The sequence below is a fragment of the Fusarium musae genome, chromosome 3 (assembly GCF_019915245.1).
Source record: "Fusarium musae strain F31 chromosome 3, whole genome shotgun sequence".
Lineage (NCBI taxonomy): Eukaryota > Fungi > Ascomycota > Sordariomycetes > Hypocreales > Nectriaceae > Fusarium > Fusarium musae.
This window is the reverse complement of record NC_058389.1, coordinates 1728119-1752120: the sequence shown is the minus strand read 5'-3', so window position 1 is coordinate 1752120 and position 24002 is coordinate 1728119. Positions and strand designations below refer to the sequence as shown.

General features: G+C 48.7%; 11 protein-coding genes and 1 non-coding gene across 12 annotated transcripts; 3 read left to right on the top strand and 9 right to left on the bottom strand.

Annotated features, from left to right (window-relative positions):
* Positions 1 to 2905: 2905 nt before the first annotated feature.
* J7337_004011 (uncharacterized protein) lies at positions 2906 to 3936 on the top strand (the record flags this gene model as incomplete). The annotated part of the gene is made up of 2 exons (XM_044821715.1): positions 2906 to 3252; positions 3366 to 3936. The coding sequence occupies 2 exons, from the start codon at positions 2906 to 2908 to the stop codon at positions 3934 to 3936; spliced, it is 918 nt and encodes a 305-aa protein (XP_044683048.1).
* A 183-nt stretch (positions 3937 to 4119) lies between these two features.
* Positions 4120 to 5639, bottom strand: J7337_004010 (uncharacterized protein; the record flags this gene model as incomplete). The annotated part of the gene is made up of 5 exons (XM_044821714.1): positions 4120 to 4144; positions 4220 to 4877; positions 4927 to 5329; positions 5387 to 5428; positions 5475 to 5639. 5 exons carry the CDS (start codon positions 5637 to 5639, stop codon positions 4120 to 4122), a joined length of 1293 nt encoding a protein of 430 aa, XP_044683047.1.
* An 897-nt stretch (positions 5640 to 6536) lies between these two features.
* Positions 6537 to 6860, top strand: J7337_004009 (uncharacterized protein; the record flags this gene model as incomplete). The annotated part of the gene is made up of 2 exons (XM_044821713.1): positions 6537 to 6702; positions 6748 to 6860. 2 exons carry the CDS (start codon positions 6537 to 6539, stop codon positions 6858 to 6860), a joined length of 279 nt encoding a protein of 92 aa, XP_044683046.1.
* Positions 6861 to 8611: 1751 nt separating this feature from the next.
* Positions 8612 to 10382, bottom strand: J7337_004008 (uncharacterized protein; the record flags this gene model as incomplete). The annotated part of the gene is made up of 2 exons (XM_044821712.1): positions 8612 to 10023; positions 10073 to 10382. 2 exons carry the CDS (start codon positions 10380 to 10382, stop codon positions 8612 to 8614), a joined length of 1722 nt encoding a protein of 573 aa, XP_044683045.1.
* Positions 10383 to 11147: 765 nt separating this feature from the next.
* On the bottom strand, positions 11148 to 11230 carry J7337_004007. Its single transcript has one exon. It is a non-coding gene; the product is annotated as a tRNA-Lys (tRNA).
* Positions 11231 to 11501: 271 nt separating this feature from the next.
* J7337_004006 (uncharacterized protein) lies at positions 11502 to 13921 on the bottom strand (the record flags this gene model as incomplete). The annotated part of the gene is made up of 2 exons (XM_044821711.1): positions 11502 to 13733; positions 13904 to 13921. The coding sequence occupies 2 exons, from the start codon at positions 13919 to 13921 to the stop codon at positions 11502 to 11504; spliced, it is 2250 nt and encodes a 749-aa protein (XP_044683044.1).
* A 284-nt stretch (positions 13922 to 14205) lies between these two features.
* Positions 14206 to 14954, bottom strand: J7337_004005 (uncharacterized protein; the record flags this gene model as incomplete). The annotated part of the gene is made up of 3 exons (XM_044821710.1): positions 14206 to 14355; positions 14416 to 14819; positions 14876 to 14954. The coding sequence occupies 3 exons, from the start codon at positions 14952 to 14954 to the stop codon at positions 14206 to 14208; spliced, it is 633 nt and encodes a 210-aa protein (XP_044683043.1).
* Positions 14955 to 15214: 260 nt separating this feature from the next.
* On the top strand, positions 15215 to 16342 carry J7337_004004 (uncharacterized protein; the record flags this gene model as incomplete). The annotated part of the gene is made up of 3 exons (XM_044821709.1): positions 15215 to 15279; positions 15341 to 15421; positions 15472 to 16342. 3 exons carry the CDS (start codon positions 15215 to 15217, stop codon positions 16340 to 16342), a joined length of 1017 nt encoding a protein of 338 aa, XP_044683042.1.
* A 127-nt stretch (positions 16343 to 16469) lies between these two features.
* Positions 16470 to 17677, bottom strand: J7337_004003 (uncharacterized protein; the record flags this gene model as incomplete). Its single annotated transcript, XM_044821708.1, has 2 exons — positions 16470 to 16593; positions 16662 to 17677. 2 exons carry the CDS (start codon positions 17675 to 17677, stop codon positions 16470 to 16472), a joined length of 1140 nt encoding a protein of 379 aa, XP_044683041.1.
* A 34-nt stretch (positions 17678 to 17711) lies between these two features.
* Positions 17712 to 18862, bottom strand: J7337_004002 (uncharacterized protein; the record flags this gene model as incomplete). The annotated part of the gene is made up of 3 exons (XM_044821707.1): positions 17712 to 18498; positions 18548 to 18659; positions 18703 to 18862. 3 exons carry the CDS (start codon positions 18860 to 18862, stop codon positions 17712 to 17714), a joined length of 1059 nt encoding a protein of 352 aa, XP_044683040.1.
* Positions 18863 to 19705: 843 nt separating this feature from the next.
* Positions 19706 to 20991, bottom strand: J7337_004001 (uncharacterized protein; the record flags this gene model as incomplete). The annotated part of the gene is made up of 2 exons (XM_044821706.1): positions 19706 to 19998; positions 20049 to 20991. The coding sequence occupies 2 exons, from the start codon at positions 20989 to 20991 to the stop codon at positions 19706 to 19708; spliced, it is 1236 nt and encodes a 411-aa protein (XP_044683039.1).
* A 1529-nt stretch (positions 20992 to 22520) lies between these two features.
* On the bottom strand, positions 22521 to 22910 carry J7337_004000 (uncharacterized protein; the record flags this gene model as incomplete). Its single annotated transcript, XM_044821705.1, has 1 exon — positions 22521 to 22910. The coding sequence occupies one exon, from the start codon at positions 22908 to 22910 to the stop codon at positions 22521 to 22523; it is 390 nt and encodes a 129-aa protein (XP_044683038.1).
* Positions 22911 to 24002: the final 1092 nt, after the last annotated feature.

The window sequence follows — 24002 nt, the reverse complement described above, 5'->3', positions numbered from 1 at the left end:
CGAAGAACATGCCGAACACTCGGCGCCAGGGGTATAGTCGACCCTTTGTAAAAATGGTTCGAATCAAGTATAGGCGGGATAAGAAATGCCGATAGTTTTATCCGAAGTCAAAGCTGTGATATTTACAACATACAATGCTAAGAGGGCTCGCTTTGGTCCACTTTGATCGGACAGGTCCTGAAATATAAGCCAGTGTGGGGTGTTTGATTATTTGGCCTTCGTTGATTTGATGACATACGATCAAGCATGGGAAGCGTGGTCAACAAGATGCCATCAGCTTTCAATTCCCAGATACTGGCACGTATAATTTGGTGCTCCTGCATTAGTACGAGGACACCTGAAGCTGGGGCGAGCCGAATGAACCGATATCAATGAACAATGGAGGAATCATTCGATCTGATATTACAGCAAGATTCGGATTAGCTCACCCCGGAAATCGTTTACGAGGGAATGAGCGCGGAGAACAGTTCTAGAGACACCGTTTTGCCTAGCGGCTGTCATCAGAAATCAGTGCCATCTGAGTTGCCTGTTAGTCAATGTTGATACTAAATCCGTAGCCATAGGCGAAGCTCAGACTGCACGGTCAATACACGTACTTTCGTAAATGTCCAAAGCTACCTAATTACCAGGTATGTAAATGCCGAATGGCAAGAATATGTTTTTCGGGGTGGGTTTGGTCTTTTGCGACTTCGTAAGCTGGCCATACAATTCCTTTGTTTCTCTTCGCGTAGTCGTAGCTAGCACGGAACTCATCGGCAGGCTCTAAGGTTTCATACAACTCTTGAAATATGATACATCTAAATTCTTATTATACAGACCTGGCAAGAAAACGAAGGATTCATCGCTTACTCCTCTCAAAGCTTAAAAAGTGGTTCGGTATCCCCTGCACTGAGAAGACAACCGTTCTTATTAGGAATATTCGTGTGAGGTCAGTTGGGGTATTAGACAGATGCCGAGTTCATGAAGGAGTCTGCCACATGAAAAGACAACAATGTTAAAGTGGTATCTGTGATAAGGTCCTTGCCATGATGGCTTTGACATGTCGGGTTACAAACAGCCTAGAACATGGCTCAATGCCCATATACTTGTTCTCTCTTATATGCCTAGTACAGGGCTGAAGATGAGTTCCCATTCAGGTAAGAGATCAACTGGAAAGCTTCTGGCGCACGAGCCAGACCGGAAGCATTAATATTGACGTGTTACTAGTTTATCGGTCCGTTTGTTAATAGCTAGGGCTGGAGAGAGCATGAGCTTTAGTATTACGACGTTTATGAGATATCAAGTTTATCGAGGTGGTATCCTCATTGTTTCAAAACTGAGAACCAAACTCTGCAGAGCCCTTCCTCCTTTTCACATGCTTCCGAGACACCAGAATCCTAATTGATGCCTAATTTATTATTCCTGTTCTCGGGTTTATGCGCATTACTGTGGCAGGGATGGGGAAGTTAGTCAAGTGGCGATGCTGAGGCAGCAGGTAAAGCTCCTAGGAGGCCGTCAGTACATCAATAAACTCTAATTCAGGCTGGAATGGTATGTGATAGATCGGTAGTTCTCAACTTTGTATCTCGAAGGCACGACTAAGTTAATTCTATTGGGTATGTGACTCTAACAGCATTCTGTCAGGTTAACGCTCGTCCGCCTGTAAGTGAATGCATGTCTTAATATTATGATAGAAAGTCTCTGTCTTAAATGTCTGAGGAAATCGGTATTCTTATTTAGGCACGGAAATGGATATTTCTCTTGCTTTACCTGGGAGACGGAAACTGAGTTTAACATATCTTTGAGTTAGGTAGGGAGCAGTCAGGAGATGGTTGGTGGATTTTGCGGAAGCCAATGGTGTGTTGAGATTATTGGCTGTTACTTAAAAGTTCAAGAAGTCGAATGAAAGAAATTTATCTCGTAAGGCATATGTTCTTTGACTATGAGTACCCGAACAAGTGGTAGACCATGTGACCCGTCTTATATAACAGGCGTTTGACCTAGAATGCTGAAATATCTCGCACAGCTTTACAATGAGGTCGTGTTTAAGCTTTTACAATCATACAGGAATATCCTACAGCCCAAGTTCAGCATCGGATTTCCAATATTCCCTCCTCCCTTTGACTACCTACCTACGTATGCTACCAGAGACGAAGGGGAAGTGGAATGCCATTTTGTTTTGTGAACACTCTTGGTAATGTGATCTGTGATTTATAATTTGGATAAAATGCACTTGCTGGCTACCACTTTGAAGTCTAACTTTGCTCCATTTGCCTTCATACTCGCGCAACTCGTCGCCAACTGTATGAAAGTTGCCATACAGTTCAACACAGGTACGGTGATCCACGAGAGGAACTCGACCTGATATGAGGAAAATACGAAGAAGGACACAGATACTCCACCCTGGCAAAAGAAAATCCTCCAAATCGCATCTGTTCATTCAAAAGACTCACTCTAGGTATTTTACTGAATGATATTGACGTCTGGATGAAAGCAAGCCGTAGCCAATAACATCATGGGAGTGGAGTCTCGTGAGACCGTGCCGAAAGTGATATTTCATACTGTGAAACACTGTACGCGACTCGTCCTTGTTGCCCCTGTCAGTAAGTGCGATCGGTTCTTGTTCAGTTATTTTATGAGGAGGAGTGCGTCACAGGTGGAAAGTCTGCTTCCCCATCAAAAACTTTGGTCAGCTGTCTACAATGGCGAAATCGCACTGGCATATACCTCTATGACTCAGTGGAGAAGCTTTCCAAGATGTATCCAAGTCACAGGCTAAATTTTTCTCCTCACACTTTCATCACCTCATCATCTACTTCCTCCCTTCAGGTATCATCACAACCGTGACTAACCCTGGTCACTCACCAATTGAATTTATTCCGATAAGTCAAACTTGATCAACTCGAATTGACAGAATTCAGTCACAATGTCTGCTTTGACGGAAATCTCGCTCCCAAGCTTTCAAAAGATTGCTTCGGGCAAAGTGCGCGACCTATTCGAGCTGCCAGACAAGAATACCCTTCTCTTTGTTGCCTCCGATCGTGTCTCTGCATACGATGCTGTTCTGAAGAACCCAATCCCTGACAAGGGCAAGATTTTGACACTCGTCTCGGCCCATTGGTTCCAAGTTTTGACAGAGCGCATTCCCGGTCTCCGCACCCATTTCATCAGTCTCGATATTCCCGAGGGCATCACTCCTGAAGAAGCAAAGACCATCAGGAACCGTTCGATGGTCGTGAAGAAGCTTTCTGTCATCAAGATCGAATCAATTGTGTACGTCCCCTTTCTCAATGCAAAAGTACCACGCGAACCCCCCCCCCCTTGAATATGAAATAGGTCTTCGGTTTCGTGCTCTATAGGGACATTTAAGCACTAACAGTCAATAGACGAGGTTACCTGACAGGTTCAGCTTTCAAGGAGTACAAGCAGAAAGGAACCGTCCATGGCATCACCGTCGAGCCTGGTATGGAAGAAGCCCAAAAGTTCAAGCAGCCTATCTGGACGCCAAGCACCAAGGCTGATGCTGGAGAACACGACGAGAACATCCACCCTGATGACGCTTGGAAAGAGGTTGGCGATCGTGAGACTGCAGACCGGGTTAAGGAACTTTCCCTCAAGATATACGAGGAGGCCGCCAAGTATGCCGAAGAGCGAGGCATTCTCTTGGCTGACACCAAGTTTGAATTTGCCAAGGATGGAGAAGGAAACATCTACCTCGTCGATGAGGTTCTGACCCCTGATTCTTCTCGATTCTGGCCAGCAGCCGGCTACATGCCTGGCCGCGACCAGGACAGCTTTGACAAGCAGTTCATTCGCAACTGGCTCACTAAGGAAGGACTCAAGGGCAAGGAGGGCGTGGAGCTACCCCAGGATATCGTTCAGGCTACAGCAGACCGCTACCGAGAGGCCTTCCTCATGTTGACTGGTAAGAAGTTCGAGGATGCTGTTAGCCAGTAGGTGGCAGATACAAGTGTGTATCAAGATGGGGTATCAAATCATCACCACTCTGACTGAGGTTTGATTTCTAGCGCTATATCAAAGCTACAGCCACTTACATTCCTATGTAGGATGGCTGGCTGTTTTCTACCTCTATCTTTGAAATTTCCAGCACTTGTTTGAATTTGTCCGTCATAAGTTTGATTATCCTTTTCCACTGCCATTCAGGCTAAGAAATCGCTTTATGGATTCTAGAATTATTAGCATTGGTACTTGGCCATTAATGCAATAATCATTGACATACCTCCGAAGCCCCTCGGTAACAGTTCTTGGATCTTGCGAATATACCATTCGGAACCATCCCGGCTCGATAGAATGCTCCTCGCGAGGGTGCAGAAACACACCCATCTTGTGAAACCTTTTCGCCAGAGCAAATTCTTGATTCGAATCTCCGTCGAAATCGGATGGAAGGTACGGGGATAGATCAACCCAGATAAAGAACCCTGCGTTGCTGCCGGGTAAGTACTTGATACCCATGTCACGGAGCTGGGACGTGATGTGGCGGTGGGCTTGGGCAAGCTTCAGCCGTGAAGAGTCAATAAAAGCTCGACACCACTCTCGATCCTCAAGCATGGCACTTCCGATAGCTAAGCTGGCTCCAGAGGGGTTATTGAATCGCATGGCCGCTTCGATAGCCCGGAGGACAGGTTGGCTGCGAGTGATTATGGCACCAAGCCGAAGACCAGCTGCACCAAAGTCTTTGCTTAGACCATAGGTGACATGAAGAAGTTCCGGATCTATAAGATCCGTCGGATTGATTGAAAGTATCGAGGCAAAGGGGTCTGCGGGCTCGTCTGTATCGAAGACGGAGCAGGCGTATATCTCATCGCTCAGAAGATGCAGTCTATGCTTTTGACAGAATTGCATTATACTGATGAGCGTTGATTTATGATAACAGCGTCCTGGAAATTATTAGGTCTTTGGGCGAGAAAAGTTCAAATACTTTCTTACCAAGGGGGTTGTGGGGATTAACGATTAGCACCATCTTGACATTGACGCCGGCCTTTCGAGAGCGCAACAACGCTTCCTCGAACTTTTCGACAATGTCATCTTGAAACGCTTCTTCTATCGTATTGTTGGAGTATACGACTCTGACTTGAGACATGTTGCCGAAATCAAGCTCGAATCGGCCATATACAGGCCTGCTAGTCAGGACACCATCACCAGGGTCTGCAATTCCCCATGCGAGAATATCATGCATTGCGGTAGCAGCACCAACGCACCGAATCATATGAGGAGTCACAGGGCTATAAGGTTGAAGGTATTCATTGAGATGGGCCGCTAGTGCTTTGGGGAAGCGAGAACCCCCTGCATGGCTACCTCGATAGAGGAAATCCTCATGGGAGATGACGACCTATGCGTGTCAGTTATAAGCTGTTCTGGTTTACAGGACTGGCGAATGCGCTCATACATTCTTGTCTGTGAACTCCTTCAAATCCTCCGTCACCAAAGCCTAGTATGGTCAGCATTCTGAAGCGCTGGTCAAAAGGCCCTCGTACATGTTCAGCTGTGCCAAATGATATCAAACCATTTGGGTTATGATCTGCATCATAGTCCCCTCTCGGTGCGAATCTCCATGGAAGGTCCAGTCCGCCAACTGCCTCTGTGGCTCGTTGTGATAGGAAACCCATATTTGCATCGGAGAAATCGAGGTTGATCAGCATGGTGAAGACATCACTTGAGAGATATGGTCTTGTAATAGCGGGGCTGATGAGTCAGCTGTCTAAGGAGATCTGCAATACTTGCTCAAACTGACTCTTACTGGCCTTTGATATTATACAATTAGAAATTCGGTTAATGATGGGAGGTCGTCGATTGATACACGAAGTGAGATTTTGGGTGTAAGATAAGGATGTATCTTGTATGTCCCCGCTGGCGTTGCCAGCCAAGATATTATTTTATATACGTACTTCTAATAAGTAGACGCGATATGGACGAAGAACCTTGATGGGCAGGTAATTAAGCAAAACTGGTCCATGATCATATGTACACGCGGTTCAAGTTCTTTTGAGTGAGCTCGCATTGTTCCTACCGGAAGGGATAGATGATGGACTGGGCATTGAGAACGCCCTAAGGACCAAGGAAACTTCTAAATCTGAACGGAGGTGCTGAAAATGCTTAAGAAGGCAATCTAAAGATTTAACAAGTCTATCCTAAATTGGCCCGAGTCTCTTTGTCATCTAAAATAGTTAGATTCTGGATTCCTTGCCTGTTTGGCTGACGTCGGGTGTAACGGGCCGGGCCGCCGGGCTATCAACCGCTCGCCGCAAGACGGCAGCACTGGGCCTCCAAGGTACTGACTGATATAGAGCTCTAGTCTCTTTGGAGTGGTAAAGAATCCATCACAAAAACTAATGAATGTCATCTGAATTAAATGCCAATAGTTAGTGAAATTGCCATATCTCGCCTGAATGCTGGCAGTTCTTTCGCGTGTCGCGCTTAGCTATGAGACGCGTGCCACTTTTGTCGTGTAACCAAACTCTAACTAACTTTCATTCATCTCATCTCGTCTTCCACGACTTGACATGACATGACACTTTATACCCCAACATACCTTCGGGATGTTACAACCACAACACGTCATCAAAAGTAGTGGCGACGACGACGACGACGCGCCTGAGATCGAAGAAAGTGAATGGGAGAAGAAGCTGTTCGCGTCCTTGAATGCCATTCAGGCAGAACCTAAACTTGTATCCTTCAAAAGCTACCAGGAGTTCGTCAACCCAGGTCTCAAGATTGGAGGGCAGCAAATAATACCGCTACCTCTAACAGATCACTATACCGATATCATCAAAGAGCTGAGCCACTCGGTTCAGGGTACTGACAACAAGGCCCAGAACGTCTGGGAGCTTGACCATGCGCAATTCGACTTGCGAGAGCCATAGCGCACTTTTGATTCAACTTCTGTTCCATATTTACCAGTTCAGAAATGAACCTCATTCTAAATATGCAAAGGGAATGTTCAAAAGCATTATAAATCACAGCGATGGTGAACTCAACTTCTTACCCCTTGGGCTCGGGCCTGCGGAAGAAGCTTGGTTGGTCGAGACTCCAAGACACGATCTGATCTGTGACCTTTTGTTCAGCTCATCACTGAGTGCCATGCTATAGGAGCATTTGTAGAAGCTTCTAAGGTAATTGAAGACACGTCCTCTCTGTTTGTAGCAGAGAAAGCGAGGTGGATTCTTGTCAAAGATCCATTCGGCGTCATCTACTGCTTGATCACCCCCCCTCATTCGCTTAGCCGCAGACGGCCTATCGAGGAAAATACCAGCTTTGTTGGATACTCTTGAGCTTCTTGTGCGCAAAATCATCCGCCTTGACTTGCCCAGGCAATCTCAGCCTGGCGGCAGATTGGTTTTCCGGGAGCGAGGTTGTGGGTTCTGAGAGGATTGTGCTGAACTGGATCGATTCCTGACTTCGCCTCAGGAGACTGTCTGGGAGTTCAACGCACCAAAAACTCGAAGGTTGCATATCGAGCACGCTATTGGGGAACAAAAGTCGCTCCAAGCCTTAAGGATATTGGATCAGACAACCGGCACGTGTGAGAAACTCAATGTGGCCAAGATAGAGGCCCAGGCTGAACCTGACTTACGAAGCTGGGTTTTCAACTACAATGGCTTAAAGAGAGTTCTTCAACCTCTCCGGGGTGACTTCATGAGGAATGCACTTGATGAGCAACGATACCATGAGATCATCTTGCTGGCGGGAGTAAGTCCATACGGACCGCCACTGAATTCACCTGAAGTGAGAAGGCCACCCACTGAGGACGAATCGCAGCCTATCTCAATTCTGCGGGGCATGAAGCTTTGCATATACTGGAGCAGAGCTGCAAAACACTCAACGACAACAAGGAGTTTTGGCTCCCACGGGCAACTATGGTATGTTTGGCAAGTTTCTTGAACCTCCCCTCAAGATTCTGGAGGCAAACAAGGCGCCTCCAATTCCAGCAGTGCAGGGTTTCGTGGAAACCGCGCTGCGAGAGGCACTCCATCGTCCGATCAATTCTCGGCCAGACGAACTGGCAGGGTGGGCTCACAAAAAGTCCTCCTGTTGGACCTGGACCAAAACAGAGTGCAAAGACTAACCAATTGTTTGATGTTTTTCTTGGAGATCTTGAACAGTAAAAATGGGAATACCCAATCAATCGTACGCACCTACTCACCTTCAGCATCATCTTAAAGATCCAATCTACTCACTCAAGGTAATGGAGGCTGTTTCAAAAGTCCAGCTGATGGTCACAAAGCTAGGCAGCAATTTCGACAAGGAATTGCGTGACTGGCAAAAGGCCTTTGGAGAAGTGGAGAGCAGGCTCTCTGGGTTGAGAGGTGACTACTTGAAAGGTCTTTTAGGTGATGAGAAGTATCAAGAGCCTGTCCTATTGGGAAAGCCTGGACAGGAAGGCTTGCGTAAAGTTTTTGCAAGCAAGAGACCGTTAGTGGAGGACGGCGATGCACCGCTGGGTGTCTACACGAAGCGCCCGCGTGCAGAGTGAATAAAGGTTGTATAGTAATGATCATTGTTGATATGAGTCTATGTAGAAGTAACATCCAGATCTACCCAACTCCAGCTATGCAACCCTTACCATGCCCGCGTAAACTCCAAACCAAATCATATAGGATATCATGAATCATGCTTACAAGGCCTCAAGGCCGACGGTGAAATCTTCTATCTCCATACCTCGAAATCCTTCCTCGACGACCCAAGCTCGACCCTTTTCAGGGGTGAACAGAGTCTCGCAAGATCGTCCAACAACCAAGAGACCTGGAGGCCGGCTGCCCTCTGTCTCAATAGCCTCAGCAACATGCTCGAGTGTAGTTCTAATAACCCGCTGGTCTGGACAACTGGCACGCTCAATGACGGCGCATGGAGTGTTGCGGGGCCAGAGTACTCGCTTGCTCTCGCTTGTTGCGGGCGAGACTTGAGTAGGCTTTGGTGGAGGAGGGGGCTGCGCCGAAGCAGCCTCTTCATTAGCCGGGGCAAGAGGCTCGAGCTCGACGTGAGTGGTCAGCTCACGAATGAGCCCGTTGATTCGGTGAAGGGCCATGAGGAAGACCACAGTACGGCTGGGCACGAACTCTGGTGGTGACGGAGCCTTGCCCTTCTTGCCCGTGCCAGTACATATCAGGATCTGATCAGCAACATCACGTTGTGTAGGAGGAATTGCAGCAAAAAGAGGAGCACTAAGAGCACTTGTCACACCTGGCAGAACCGATACTCTGTCTCCAAAGCCGTGTTGACGGAAGTAGGCAACCTCTTCACCACCACGGCCATATACATATGGATCACCCTGCTTGAGGCGCAAGACTGTCTTGCCTTGTTGAACACCGGCGAGAGCCATTTCAAGAAGTTCTTCTTGAGCGCGATCTGCGTTGCCGGGGAACTTGCGAGCAATCTGAACAGGAGTGCGGCGGGGGATAAGGTCAAGGACACCAGAAGGCACCAGCTTATCAGCGAGAATAAGATCAGCGGTCTTGATAGCTTTATGGGTAGCCTGGGTGAGGAGATCAGGGTGCCCAGGTCCACTACCGGCCAAGATAATGGTGCCAACACGCTTCTCTGGTATGTGAGGATCACGCTTGATATCGGGACCGTTCCCGGGATATGACTTTAGAACCATCTCAACATCGTTGTCGGTAATAGTAGCGAGACGCTTGAGGGGCCAGTATTCACAGACTTGACTCAACCAGCGCACCCTTCGATTCTTTGCATCCTCTTCAGTAATTAAGCGGTTGAATTGGGCGTTTTGATCATATGAATCATCGAGAGAGGCGGGGTCGTCTTGAGCGCCCAGAGAATCTTCATCATGGATGCGGTGGCGGATGTCTCCGAGGCGTGTGCAGGCAGCACCGAGGTTGACGGGGAGAGAAGCGGCAATATCACGACGAATTCTCGAGGCTAGCTTACAGCCACGACCATTTGTAGTGACGCCGATTTGGAGCGGGCCATCGGTGTGTGTCGAGAGGAGGGAGAATGTGCAGAGTTGAGGAGCGTCAACGACGTTTACGGGAATGCGATTTCGTTTACAAAGGGCAGAAATATGAAGACCTGTGGTAATTGTTAACAACCATTTTTGTAGTATTCGTATAAGACATACTTTGAGGGTCTCGTGGTCCTGAAGTGACAAAGACAGCATCGACTACACCATCCACTTCCTCGCGCCCGAGACTCAGCAAATCGGCGTCTTCGAATTGCTTCTTGTGCCATTGGACACTGCCATCGTCGATCTTCCTTTGTAGAGCATAGTGAAGCTCAGAGCCTTCGGGGGCAATAAGGATTGGTTTTGCGCCAGAGCTTAGAGACTGTGTACATCGAGTCGCAGCGAGCGGGTTCGTACCGATAACGAGATGAGTATTGCCTCTGCAGTTGAGAGCTGCGAGAAGCGAAGATGGTATTGCTGATGTCATTTTGAATAGAGAACCTGATCTGCTTATACAGAAAATAAAGGGAGAAATATTTCGCCTCAGCAAAAGCGCACCAAAATATCGCGACTGCGAGACTCGGCCGGCTTATAAAAGAGCTCTCTCTCTCTGTCTCTCTGTCTCTCTCATGAACTGAATGAGACTAGGCCCTGAACCCCTGCTCTTTCCCTCATGAGCAGATGGAAAAAAAAGTTACCCAATTGCCCCTCCCCCTCCAAAGACTCCAAATCAGGCTCGTGTCATTGGCTCAAACTCACGCCATCTCTCCAATCGGGCTGTCGGCGGGCACCAAAGACACCCTTGATAACGCAATCGCCGACTTCCGCGGGCCGCAACCGGAGATGTCAGAATTGCGATAAAGCACGTTATTTTGGGCGATAAGGTCAAGATGAACTGATGCAGAGCATGCAATTCCGTGGTCTTGGCTCTTGGGCGGAGATGCAAATTTCAAGAAAATTATCCGATATAAACACGTTATAACAGAATCGCCATGATATGGACTTCGCCAATGTATTAGCAGTTGAATCCATGTCATGATGAAGGAGTAGCAAGGCCAATTGGATCATAACTTGTCATTCATCAGGAGTACCTAGACAAAAAGATGGTTTTTGGTACTTTTCAATACATTATTGTAAAGGCTCACTCCAGAAACAACTCTAGGCACCGCAACATTGCCATCACAGGACACAAAAACACAAAAACACAAAAAAAGATAGCCTCGCAAACGCTCGCAATCGAATTTATAGGAACAGCCCGATGCGGGGGTCGAACCCGCAACCTTGAGATCGCGTACTCGTAAGAGTCTCACGCTCTACCGATTGAGCTAACCGGGCGTGGCTCTTATTGTTGAAGTTGAACACTGGAATGGCATACAAGAAGTTGACGAGCAAGCTGAGCGACTGGGAAAATATTCAGAATAACGTTGGAAAGTGCTTCACGGCTGTCAAGTGTGTCGAAGGCTTCTAAAAGCGTATTGCATAAAATCGTGTCATTATTTTGTTGTTTTGGTGTTGAGATCTATCATCATGCCCAATATCCATTCTCATCATGACTACATGGCCCCGAACCAGTGTTGGTACATCTATTTTACATATAATACATCCACTATGATCGACCTCTCCTGGCAGAGTCGTCTTGCAGTTCAGCCTCTACTTCTTCATCCATCTGCTTGGCGATTATTCTCTCTTCCTCTTCCTCCGCCTCGAGAATCTCCTTGATAAGGCGGCTCTTCTTGTCCATCTTGTTCTTTCCACGGCGCTCACGAGGGGCGTTCTTCTCGTTGGCACTGATTCCGCCAGGTCCCATGACAATCTCGACCTTTCTGGGCTTCTTGCCTTGGCCGGCTCGTTTACCACCGTCGTCGGGTCCCTTGCCAACACGAGCGTTACGTGGAACACGCGTCTTGGCTCCGAGAGCCCAAAGGTCGCCCCATCGTGACTTGCGAGCATCGTGGTATGCGAGTTTGCTCTGGCTCTTGGTGACGGTCCATCTCTCAAGCTTGCCTTCCGGAGTGCAGAAGTCAAGGGTCACGTGTCCCTTCTTCTTCAAGGGAGGCATGATAGATCGCGGCAGGCTCTGCATATCGGGCTTTTCGTCAGAGTCTTCGTATCCTTCGAAGGCTCGGTTTGCGGCTTCTTTGCCACTTATAGACCGCTCCTTAGCGACACCACGTCTGAAGGCAACATAGCTAAACTCGACTTCGCCCTGATTCCTCGTGCTGTTTCCAAGCATTCGAGAATAGAACGCAGGACGGACAAATCTCTGACTGAAGTGGCAGTAATCCTTGCGGCCTTTGCTCTTGCCAGGTGTCTGATACATCGGGCACAGTCCCTGGTTAGTACAAGGGGCAACAACATATCCAAGCTCCTTTTCGCGTTCGTAGGCAGGGTTGAACCCTTCACTATCGAGCTCTGGCTCTCCGGATTGAGGCAAAAGGAACTGCCGAAGAACGGTATCTCGAACATGAGCGACAGCCTCAAATCCTCGAGGATGAGCCTTCTCTAGGACAATCAGAACACCGCCATCTTTGTTCAGTAAAGACCAGAGTTTGTTAAGGACTGCCTGTCGGTAGTGGTCCTGTTCCTCCTTCAGAAAGAGATGAGAGGCGATAATAACATCGTAACTCTTGCGGGGTTGGGGCTTGCTACCCGCATCTAGATGCTCACCTTTCATCTCTCCCGAGTGCTCGTAGTCGGGAAGCCGAGGAAGGAAAGTAGTATTTTCCAGGAAAGTCTTGGTACGGTGTCGTAAACGATCAGAGCCAATAATGACTGTCCGCTTGCCTGGGGGGTCGTCTCCCTTAACTTCACCCTTTTCCTTCAGTAGATCCCATTCTGCCCGCACAAGCTCGTCCCAGGCAATCAAGCCTGCGCCTCCAGATCCTGCATCGAGAACGCTTACACCACTGCCATCTTTAAGCTTAGACTGAAGCCACTCGCTTCCGACTCGCTTGCGAACTTCTTTGAGGATAGCCATTATTGAAGCATAGGCTGGCGGCATGAAGCCTGCAAGAAAAGCATCACCTTCAATCTCAGTCATATGTCGCTGATCTGCTGGAAGGCCAACACCAAACATATTTCCATTTCTCTTAGCCTCAGGTGTCGCAGGAGACAGAGGAAGACCTGGACCACCAAACGCAGTTTCAGCGGCACTCTTGACGTGATCGATGTGAGTTCGCTGTAGAAGATCACGAATCGGCATGATCATTTCGTCCTTTGGCAAGAGGATCTCAATGGGGCTTCCCCAGAAGCGACCCTCCAGAGTCAAAGGGTGAAATCGTGCCTCCTCGCCAGAGGGTCGCTCACCAGGTTCATACTCCTCAGGCCATGTCGCTTTCGTATCTTCCTCCTGTTGCTCCGTTTCCAACTCTTCCTGGGCCGCTGCCTCATCTTCGGCCTCTTGTTGCTTCTGCTGCGCGACCTTGAAGTCCTCTGAAAGCTTCTGTAGTGCATCATATTCTCGCTGGCTTCTGGCAACTAAATCCACATAGCCTGGCACAATTTGGTCGACTGCGCGGTCCTCCAAGTCAGGTTCCGGAGTTGGTTCGATGATGTCTTCGACACCCTCATTCAGAGGAATTTCATAAGTGACCTCTTCAAATTCGCCACCCTCAAGTTCCCTTAATAGAATGCCTTCGTTATCTGGTCGTGAGGACTGTGGTCCCATGTCTGCATGTTCTGGGATACCGACATCCTCAGGTCTCGTCTCACGCAGCGGTGCACCGTATAGCCGTTCGTAAACCGCATATTCTTCGTCATTAAGATATCCTTTTGGTAAAGTATCTCGAAATCTCTGCTTAGCGTCTCGTACAATTTGCTCAATTTCCTCCGGCGACGCCTGTCCCGTTGTTTGTGTGTCTTGTCGCAAACATCTTGACGTCGAAAATGCCTGTGTAATTGCAGCCTTCCTATTGGGCTGCAAGTAACGGGAGGACGAAATACGTTGCGGGCGAAGTAAAGGAGTGGAAGAAGAATAAAACCGTGAAGATACTGTTAATGAAGAAGCACTACACCTCGGACAAGCATTCCGAATTCTTCTGGCCGACAACATTTTCCGTACTATACAAATTTGACGTAATGGAGTCGAAGTTTAGAGAGTTCATCTTTTTGAGGTGAAGAAGCGCGTAGTCACGTGATGCTATTTGTACGCTTCAGCTAACTGGTCACCAAGTACCAAGAATGGAGATTCAAAATCATATAAACGTGTCGACTGATTCTAGAACTGTGTAGTAAGTTCGCCTGAAACTATTAAAAACCACGCCCATGTCTCTGATGCCCTTTACCGATAAACGCCATGCCCGAAGTCTCTCTTAATCACCACCAAGATCTGCCAAGGTCTTGAAGGACGAACGCGGAGGAGCTCTGGCACCACCAGCGCTCTGCGAACCACCAGTGCTTCTTGGTGCTGGTTTACGATGAACATTGAAAGGGCTCTCTTCCGCTGACTTATACGGGTCAAACTACCATCTAATTAGCAACCCCAGTATTTCACACTAAACTACCGCCAGTCGGTCACTTACCGTGAACAAAGAAACAAAGTATAGTCCAAAGAACGTAATCAGGGCATCGAAGATGGCTTTCAAGTTCCACTGCTTGGACAGAGAGGCAGATCGTGACTCGCCACCGAGCGTTCGCCCAGGAGTCTTGAAAACATTGCCAGTAGCTGGTCCGCCAAGCTTTACCGCATTATTGATAGCCGCTGTGAGAGCGGGAGGGTTGGCGCCCTTGATGGTCTCGATGCAGGTACCGTTGTGGAAGATCTTGAAGGTCGGCATGGCGGAAACACCTTGGGCTCGAGCAATGCCGGACTGGTTATCGACGTTGACCTTTGCAAAGGCAACCTTCTTCGGACGTGAGTGTTCTTTAGCGAGAGCTTCGAATGTAGGCGCAATCATCTTGCAGGGACCACACCAGTCAGCGTAGACTAAGTAGAAGTCGTGTTAGCGATGACATGGATATTAGCGAAACGTTCAAACGTACAATCTGCGATCACCACATTTGTACCCGAGAGGAGACTACTCCATTCAGATTCAGAAGCAACGTTAATGGGGCCGCTCATGGTTGTGATTTCGTTATTGTTGAGTCTGTTTGCTCGTCGTGAAAGGCCACATTTGTCGCATCCTGTTCGCCATGATGCTGACGAAGCGCAGGCGAGCCTCGAGAGCTCTGTGTTAGGCAGGCGGTGACCAAGGCGGCAAGATTCTGCCGGACATTCGGCCCCACTATCACAACTTTTTGCTAGAGTTAGGTTGTCGCAACTTTACCTCGAAGGTGATCTACACTTTTCCGGTAGTATCAGTCCTTGCAATTAAGAACAAGATGTCCTACTCAGAGCGCAATTCCAAGGCTAGTCTCAAATGCACACCAAGTCCACACCAATTAACGTATTAACCTTTACCAGAAACGCAAAACCGAACATAACGGTCGGGAGGGAGGTTCCGGCAGGCCTTCCACGATATTTGACCCAATTGAAGGTGGTCGACCATGGACCATCTCCGTTGCCATTCCCAGCAGTATTCTCTCAGAGTATGCATCTTGTTAATATCAGCTATCCCCTTACTAACTAATAAACGCAGCCTCGCTTCCTCTGACCAGCGAATGAACCAACCCGCGCGCATTGCTCGTGCCCTCGCTGCTTTCTCTGTCGACGAAGTGGTTGTTTTTGACGATTCTCCTCTCGCGACCCGCCCTCGTCACACAGATACCAGCAGTTACACAGGCGACACCGATCCATGCCATTTCCTCACGCACATTTTAACCTACCTGGAGGCGCCGCCATTTATGCGCAAGGCCCTTTTTCCTCTCCACCCCAACCTGCGACTCACTGCCATGTTGCCCACTCTCGACATGCCCCACCACCCAAACCCCAAGGACTGGATCTCTTATCGGGAAGGAATAGTTGTCACTGGTGAAACAAGCACAGGCTCCGGTTCGCTCGTTGAAGTTGGCCTGGGGGAGCCTGTCGAGATTGAGGCCAAGATCCCTCCAAAGACACGGATAACACTCAAGTTTTCAGAGGATGAGACCCAATATCCTGAACCCGTGCATCCTGCTGCACCAAGAACTGAGGGCGGGTACTATTGGGGATACAATGTCAGAAGGGCCAGTTCCCTCTCCAATGTTTTCACTGAGAGTCCCTACGAGAACGGTTACGATGTCAGTATTGGCACCTCCGAACGTGGTGTTCCGGCCTCTAGGGTTTTCCCGCCGTCTAAGAGAGTCAACTTCAATCATCTCATCATCGTCTTTGGTGGCCCGCGAGGTCTAGAGTTTGCAGCAATGAACGATCAAGAACTCAGCAGTATGGACATCCAAGGTCCCAGGACCAAGGAGTTATTCGACCACTGGGTAAATGTTTTGCCTGGTCAAGGATGCCGTAATATCAGAACAGATGAAGCTGTGTTTATTGCTTTGGCAACATTGAGAGGTATTTGGAATTCTAGTTAGTTTACTGGTATAGCGAACGATACCCTTATTAAGCTTCCCCCTTCATTCTCTGGACTTCAAAAAGGCATCTCAAAATGCTCATGATACATACAAAGCCAAAGTGTCTGCAAATGTGCTGTTGTTGTCACTAGCCGGAGCCAAATCCATCCCATCTCGATGCACCATGATCCGGGTGCCCACTGTAGTCAATCCTAGAAACCTCGTTCCAGGACTCATGCCCTGAATGCTCAAAGTTCTCGCTTGGCAGTATCCTGGAGACTTGTTGCTAGCACAGGTATCGTTGTAGTTCGTGAAAAATGAATAAAACCCTGCCCCATACACGGCAACGTTGCTGGAGTTGAGAATTCTCATGCCCCATCCCATATTGCATCCTGGATCAGGGTCGTTCTGGCAGTCTTGCTGAAAGTTTGGATCGTTCAGTGCTGGCGCAAGAGGGAACGGGTATTGAGCCACGGGCATGGGTTGAAAGTAGGCCTGCTCTGTCTGTGCGTGGCCAATGTAAACGTCTCTGGTGTTGGAGAGCTGGTATTGATACAGAACATGGTGTTCTGAACCAGACGCACTGAGCCAGATGCGGCCTCTCTGTGCCTCTACAAGAACTCCTCTTCCTGCAAAGATAGAAACACGTTGGTATTTTTGATCCTCAAGATCGTGATCTGCGACCCAAAACCAGCAATTTTCTGTGAATAGACCCCCAGCGAAAGCCGTTACGTGGAAGCTCATGTAAGCTGCCAGACATCTCGGATTAACAGTGTTTGTCCCTTTGATAGCAGGGCAGTCTGGAACTTGAAGATAGGTCCCAGCAAAACCTCCAATTCGAGTGTGTACATCCCACATGCCTGATGGGGTTTCAGGAGCGAACAAATTATACTGAATTAGGATGGCACCTGCTGTTGGACCACGAGTTGATACTATTGTATCTGACCACTCTATCTGGCCAACATCACCAGGGAGACCAACTTGGACGACAGGTCGAGGTTTGCTCACGTCCCCAAAATTGGGCCCTGTCCCCATGATGATCGATGCCAAGGCTTCACCTACAATTCTGGCATTCGGTGGGATGTGTACAGTATTTGAAACCATGTAGTATCCTGCGTCGAGATATGCGATGAGCCCTTTTGCTGCCGCGTACTGAAACAAGGTATTGAGTGCCTGAGTATCATCATGTGATGCGTCACCGTATGCGCCATTTGCTTTTGCTGATATGAAGTAACTGGCTGGAACCTGCTCATACTGAGGCTTTGATCGCTCATAGTAGATATTGCGATCAAGGAGATTTTGACTCCGAGTGAAAGGAAGCGGATAAAGGGCTGTCGCATCGAATGTACCCTCCATGTTCGCGTAGTGCCCCTGAGTCTGTCAGCAATGCTCACAGTTCCGCGAGGTGGCCTACCATCAGGAAAACAACGCTGTCTACTGGTGCTATAGCAGAACGTGCTAGATCAGTACCTTCAGGGCCCATGAGAACGTTTTTCACATTCTGAAATTTGACGTTTTCCATCGCCACAGAAGCTGCGCTGCTAATACTCTGTGAGCTGTTGCGTGTCGTAGCGATAGCCACATCAACATTCTCGAACCAACCGTCAAGGATCGTGATAGAGCCAACACCGAACGATGAATCATCCATCTTGATGCCCACTCGACAGTTCTTAAACACAGTACTCTTGAAAGTCCACCCCCAGTCCCAGGTCATCCATATCGCGACGTCGGCATTGGAGAACCAGAGGTTACGTGCTGTAAACTGCTGATTACCCAAAACTGTGGCATTTCCCCCGCCAAAGAAGTAAAGATCATTGAGAAGCCCCCCTGATCCTTCTTCAATAAGGAGACCTGTGTGTTGATTTCCAGGAACGGTCGACAATTGGAACACACAGTTGGTGATAGCTGTCGCTTGAGATGATGGCCAGTGTATACCCACAGCAGGAAAGTCTGGGGGAAGGGCAGTTGTATCCAAAACCAGATTACGAATTTGGCGAAAAAAGACGTTTGTCGAGTTCCATGAGAGGGAACCAGTAGACAGATAGGGGTTTCCGTCGATTAAGCCAAAGCTTTGCTTAGAAAAGGAGGCGGAAGCTTTGATGACAGGTCGGTTTGTGGGGTCACCAATGATTTGCGTATAGTACAAATCAATGAGGGAGTTGCTGATGAGATACGTTCTTTCTCTGTCAGCAATACTGAATTCGCGATGTTGTTTTGGTCACGCACCCAGCTGGGATATAGACAGTCGCGGGTGAAATAGTGCTTCCTTTGCACACCCCAGGAATACAGCGAACACCTTCACTGATTGCTGCATTTATAGCGGCCGTGTCGTCGGCAACTGTTTTGTTAGCTATGAAACTACGTCCGGGTGAAGTACGAACCTCCATCGCCAACAGCACCAAAGTCTTTCACGTTGCGAAACACAGGGTAAAGCTTGTCAGGATAATAGGGAGCACTCCCACGGTGCTCGATGTCCTCGAGCCAGTACCTCGCATCAGCACTGCCCAAAAGGGTGAATAGCAAAAGGAGGAGGAACTTCATAATGAAGAACCTGACAAGAGCGCGAGCGTGAATATACCTATAGGTAGCCCAAGTCGAAAACGTGTGAGTTGATCAAGAAAACCAGAGCCGAAAGAAAAAGGTCAAGAAGTTGTTGGTAGGTCCCTAAAGATAGGTATTTGATCGGCAAGAAGTTACGGCCGAGGACCTCTTTGGTAAAGAAATGGGAAAGAGCTTGTTGACTGTCGCGCTGCTCTTCCCTTGCATGTATTCAAGAGTACGACTGCGCCTTCCCTGTGACAACCAGATCTCATCCCAGGTCTGATCCAGAAAGTAGGTAATGTGATCACGAGATATGATCATCTGTAGTGGAACAAGTCTAATGTAGGGCAGTGATTCATCAACTCCAACTTTAACTACACAAGAGATGAGAACCCCTCAGGGCAGTGTCAGCCCACGACAAGAGCAACTTCTCATCATCACTGTTGGCAATTCTATTAGGCAAGATAACCAAGGCATGCTTGAGTATCGTGACAAGAAGATATGAGACAAGCTCTGAGATGCGTTGATCATAGCGAGTAACGTCGTTCCTGTAACGAACGAACTCATTCAGAGGAGTTCAGTTACACAGCGAGAATATCAAAAAATACCACCACGTTGACATGCAGATAGTTGATGTACAATAGTTGATGTACAACCCGCTAGGGGTGAGTGATTGTATTGTTTGTGAGTGTGCGACAAGGTCGCAGCAGCCTTGTTGAAGACTATGCTTTTCTAGTTGAATATCTGACCCTATTCCAAAACGCCTTCCGATACGGTCATAGCCCATAATTATGCAGTGTAGTGTGGTGTGTTTGAGGTGAAAATAGGAGTAAAATGATCTGTTTAGATCGTCGACTGTGTTGAGTCGAGAGCAACGGCTTGGCCAAGGTTTCCACTGGCCATAGCCTTCTCCCCGGAGCGCTTGCGCAAGACGTTCTCGATGAAGGCTTCACCAGCCTTGTATGAAGAACGCACTAGAGGTCCACTGGCACAGTACAGGAAACCCATGTCCAGAGCTCGCTTGCGCCACATCTCGAACTCGTCAGGGGTCACGTACTTCTCGACCTTCAGATGGCGTTTGGTAGGTCGCATGTACTGACCGAATGTGACAACATCAACATCAGCCTTTCGAAGTTCTAATCACTGTTAGTTGAGTTACATAATATTGTTGTAGAGGTTGTCTTACCCTTTAGCGCAGCCATGATCTCATGTTCTTGCTCGCCGAGACCAAGCATCAGACTGGTCTTAGTAATAGGACCATCCTTGCCCATAACATCCTTGACATGCTTCAACACAGACAAGCTCTGTCTGAAAGTAGCTCTGCGGTCTCGCACATAGGGAGTGAGGTCCTCAACAGTCTCAACATTATGCGCATAAACGTCAAGTCCACTCTCAGCCACGACCTTGACCATATCCAAGTCTCCTCGGAAATCGCCAGTCAAAGCTTCAACGAGCAATGAAGGCTTCTTCTGCTTAATTCTTCGGATTGTCTCAGCAAAATGTTTCGCACCACCGTCTGCCAAATCGTCACGGTCCACGCTGGTCAGCACGACATAGCCAAGACCCCACCTGGCCAGGGCTTCCGCGGTGTTCTCGGGCTCATGAGGATCCAATGCAGCAGGGTTGCGATTTGTCTTTACACTGCAGAAACGGCATCCTCTGGTGCATGTGTCGCCCATAAGCATGATAGTAGCTGTTGCAGCATTCTTATCTGAACCGCCCCAACATTCTGAAATGTTGGGACATCGAGCCTCCTCGCAGACGGTGTGTAATCCCAATCCTCGTAGATCCTTCTTGATGCTCTTGAAGTTATCGTTACCGGCGGGGATCGGTGTCTTGAGCCATTCTGGCAGTCGTGTGATGGTTCGCTTCTTGCCCTCAGGGCCGACTTCGGCGGTCTTCAGAGAGTAAGCCTCTGCTGGAGACAATGGCTGGGCTGGAGACGACGTCGCAAGGAAATCGGAGAAGTCTGAGACTGCTGTGTCCTTGAAATAACTCTTTCGTCGAGGTTTGCCGGGCTCGCTGCCACTCGGAGGTACAGTGGCGAAGGTCCTTAGTGTAGGCGTAGCGCTCAGCGCCTTGCGAAGAGGGGCATGTGCCCTCTTGAGGGATGGAGCAAGAGAAGCCATTATAGAGTACAAAAGAGCAACGACTTCTACCTCTCCGAAAGAACAAGACAAATGAGAAATAAGAAGGCCGTTGGGCGTTCGTGAAGATATGGGGAAGCAGACTTCAAAAAATAGCGGCAGCTTCAAAGAACTCAAATTCCTAGACTCGGGGGCAAAGGCCGATGAGACCCGCACATCCCGGGCCGCATCCGAGTGATAGGCCAATGAAAGGCCATCCCATTATCCTTACATACCTACTAATTCAGCTCCATTTTCTTTTTCCCGTCACGGTCCACGGATATCGCGCGAGGTGAAGGAAGGGAATAATCATCGGTTAGGAACTTTGAAGTCTGTGGAATTATTCATTGACTTCCCGACAGTCAAGGACCAGATTCTGGTATCAATTCTCATGTGCATACGAGTTTCAGCCAACTTATAGAGTAACGCTTGACGGACAGAGATACCTTAGTTAGAGAACCCTGGCTAAAATTGCTAGTCCTTTCGTGCTTGTTCAAATTAGTCACCGGACCTTGGTTTCCACGCCATTTCGAATTTGGCGACACCTGGTCTCCCGTCTTCACTTTCACGCAAGGTCCAAGCATCGTTGAGCGTGACAAAGTCTATTGCTCTCATACTATCTACTAGCCATCTATCGTGGCTCATCATCGTTGGTCCGGTGTCGGACACTCAAAAATTCACCAATCCTCCTTATTCATGTAAATCGTATCCCACCCCTTCCGAATTAAATCAAAGCCATGCTCCAAGCTGCAAACCATCCTCCGAGGATCAAGCAGAGCTAGATCCTGGATCACCTACGCCGTCGTAAAAAGGGGGTATCGCCAAAAGAGAAGTATAGTAAAACCAGTTCATCCGAGAAGCAGAGTTACTGAAGTGAATATGGATTATTTTCCACGTCGCCGACGTCGTCCCCGTCCCTTTGGAAACAACTCTCTACAGGGCAGCAGAGTCGAGTGAAGAGATGTTGACTGAATAAATGTGGTAAAAGGGGTCTCCAGCCAGGAGCATATACCAGTTGTCGTGGTGAAAAGGGGATATGATCTCAAAGCCAGTGAGTGGTTACCAAGCCTGGGAGTGATAGCCTCAAGTGAGGAAAGTTGGAATGGTGATATGTATGGTGAAGGTCAACAGGCTTGGGGACATCAACGGCTACCCTTCAACACAAGACACAACTCGAAAGGGTGAACCAAGCGCAGCGCAGTCAACGCGCTAGGTATATGCCACCAGGGAAGAAAGAAACAGCAAGAGTTGAAAGCCCGCGTGTTTTGTCAATGGAGTGGGCGTGATGAAGCGTAAGGAAGCAGTCAAGCTATCCAGGAGGCAGAGTCTCAAAACTCATCAAGGGTGAAGCAGGCGACAAGCGTCGGCCTGCTGTTGGTATCGTGGCGTTTCATCATAAAGAATAGGCCGCGCTGGTGGCCAGGGTATAAAAGGTAAATGGACAAGAAATGGAAGACAGTGGTTGTTGTCGACATTGAAGCAAGTCGACAGTCGTGAGATTCTCAAGAAACCTCATTCCATGCAGAACGCGCTTACAGAAGAGCAGCGGCAACCATACCAGCAACACCGACCACAGCGAACTTGCCGACGGCGACGGCAGATCCGGCGTTGCCAGGAACCTCAGAGGGCTCGGACGAACCACCTGTGGTACCAGCTGTGTTAGAGGCCTTGGGAGTAGAGACGGGAGTGGTGTTGTTCTGGGAAACAGGCCAGAAGGTGGTGGTCTCCTCAGCGAGAGCTGTGGAAGTAACCTCGACGGAAGTCTCGACAGCAGTGGTGCTCACACCAGTGGCGGTGATTGTGTGTACCTGGGAGAGATAGTAGGTCTTGGTAACGACGGCGGTGGACGTGTGAGTGGTGGTACCCTCGTTAGCGAGAGCGAAGGCAGGCAGAACAGCCAGGATGAGCTTGGAGAAATGCATCTTGTTTGTTGTGTAAGTGCTTTCAAAGCGTTTGCGGTTGGTGTAAGTGAGTGAGCGAGTTGGAAGTGAGAACAGATCGATGCTCTGTATCCAGGCAGCGATAAGCACAAGCTAATAAGTAAAGTAACTTATATATGTATTCAGCGAAGAAATGTACGAGCGAGATAGACTCTGCCAACGAAGCCTGTGGACCGAGAACAAGTTTGTTTCGAAGCGTAGAAGGGTGGCTTGTTACAAGTCGGGGGGGGAGGGTCCCTGAAATACTACGAGGAACCTGAGGGCAGAAGCAAACAACACAGAGAAACAGCAACTGTCAGCTTCTGCAGCACGCACTAGCACGCACCCTGACTCTAGGCCAAGACCAAGGCAGAGCCAGAGCGCAGGCGACGTTTGGTGATGGTGGGATCTGACTAGGCTGGAGCCCATTAAACTAGTACATGTAACACGGACAGACCCCTATTCGTCGGTCATGTCTCAAGTACTTGTGACCTGACCAGGCCTGTCATGCTCCTCAAGGGAAATTACAGCGCATTTTGCTTGACAGCTTCAGGTAGTCTGACCGAGCAGGCCTGTCATTATCTGGTTTGCTGAAACTTGGGCCTAGGCCATGTCTACTTATTAGACCCTTTATTCGAATCCCTTGCCATGGGCCACGGGCCATGACATTCATCCAGGCTCTCGGCTCTCTAACGCTTTGTGCGGCAGAATTTGATACTCTGGAGGCACAAAGAGGGTTTCGCCGGGGATCTGAGACCCTTGTCTCCCGTGTGATGGATGGATGGGAAGAAAACTCTGCATTCTAGGCAATAGTTAGGCATTGTTCCCGTTGGCTACCACCAGAGACAGGCGACGAGGATTGTTGAGTGGCGATGAAATCATTGTGCAGCCCACTCAAATCGCGTCAATGACTGGGAGATGAGGGAATTAAAGAGAAAAAGACGCTCTGCCTTAAAAAGTCATTAATAATTTCTGGAGAAAAGGTGGCGCTCGTTGCCGCTACTCATGCTTGACGGGCCACGAGCGGTAGAGGAGACGGTAGTGGGAAAGGCGTTTTTAGAGGTGAATTGAGTGTTAATTGGTTGTCTGCAACTC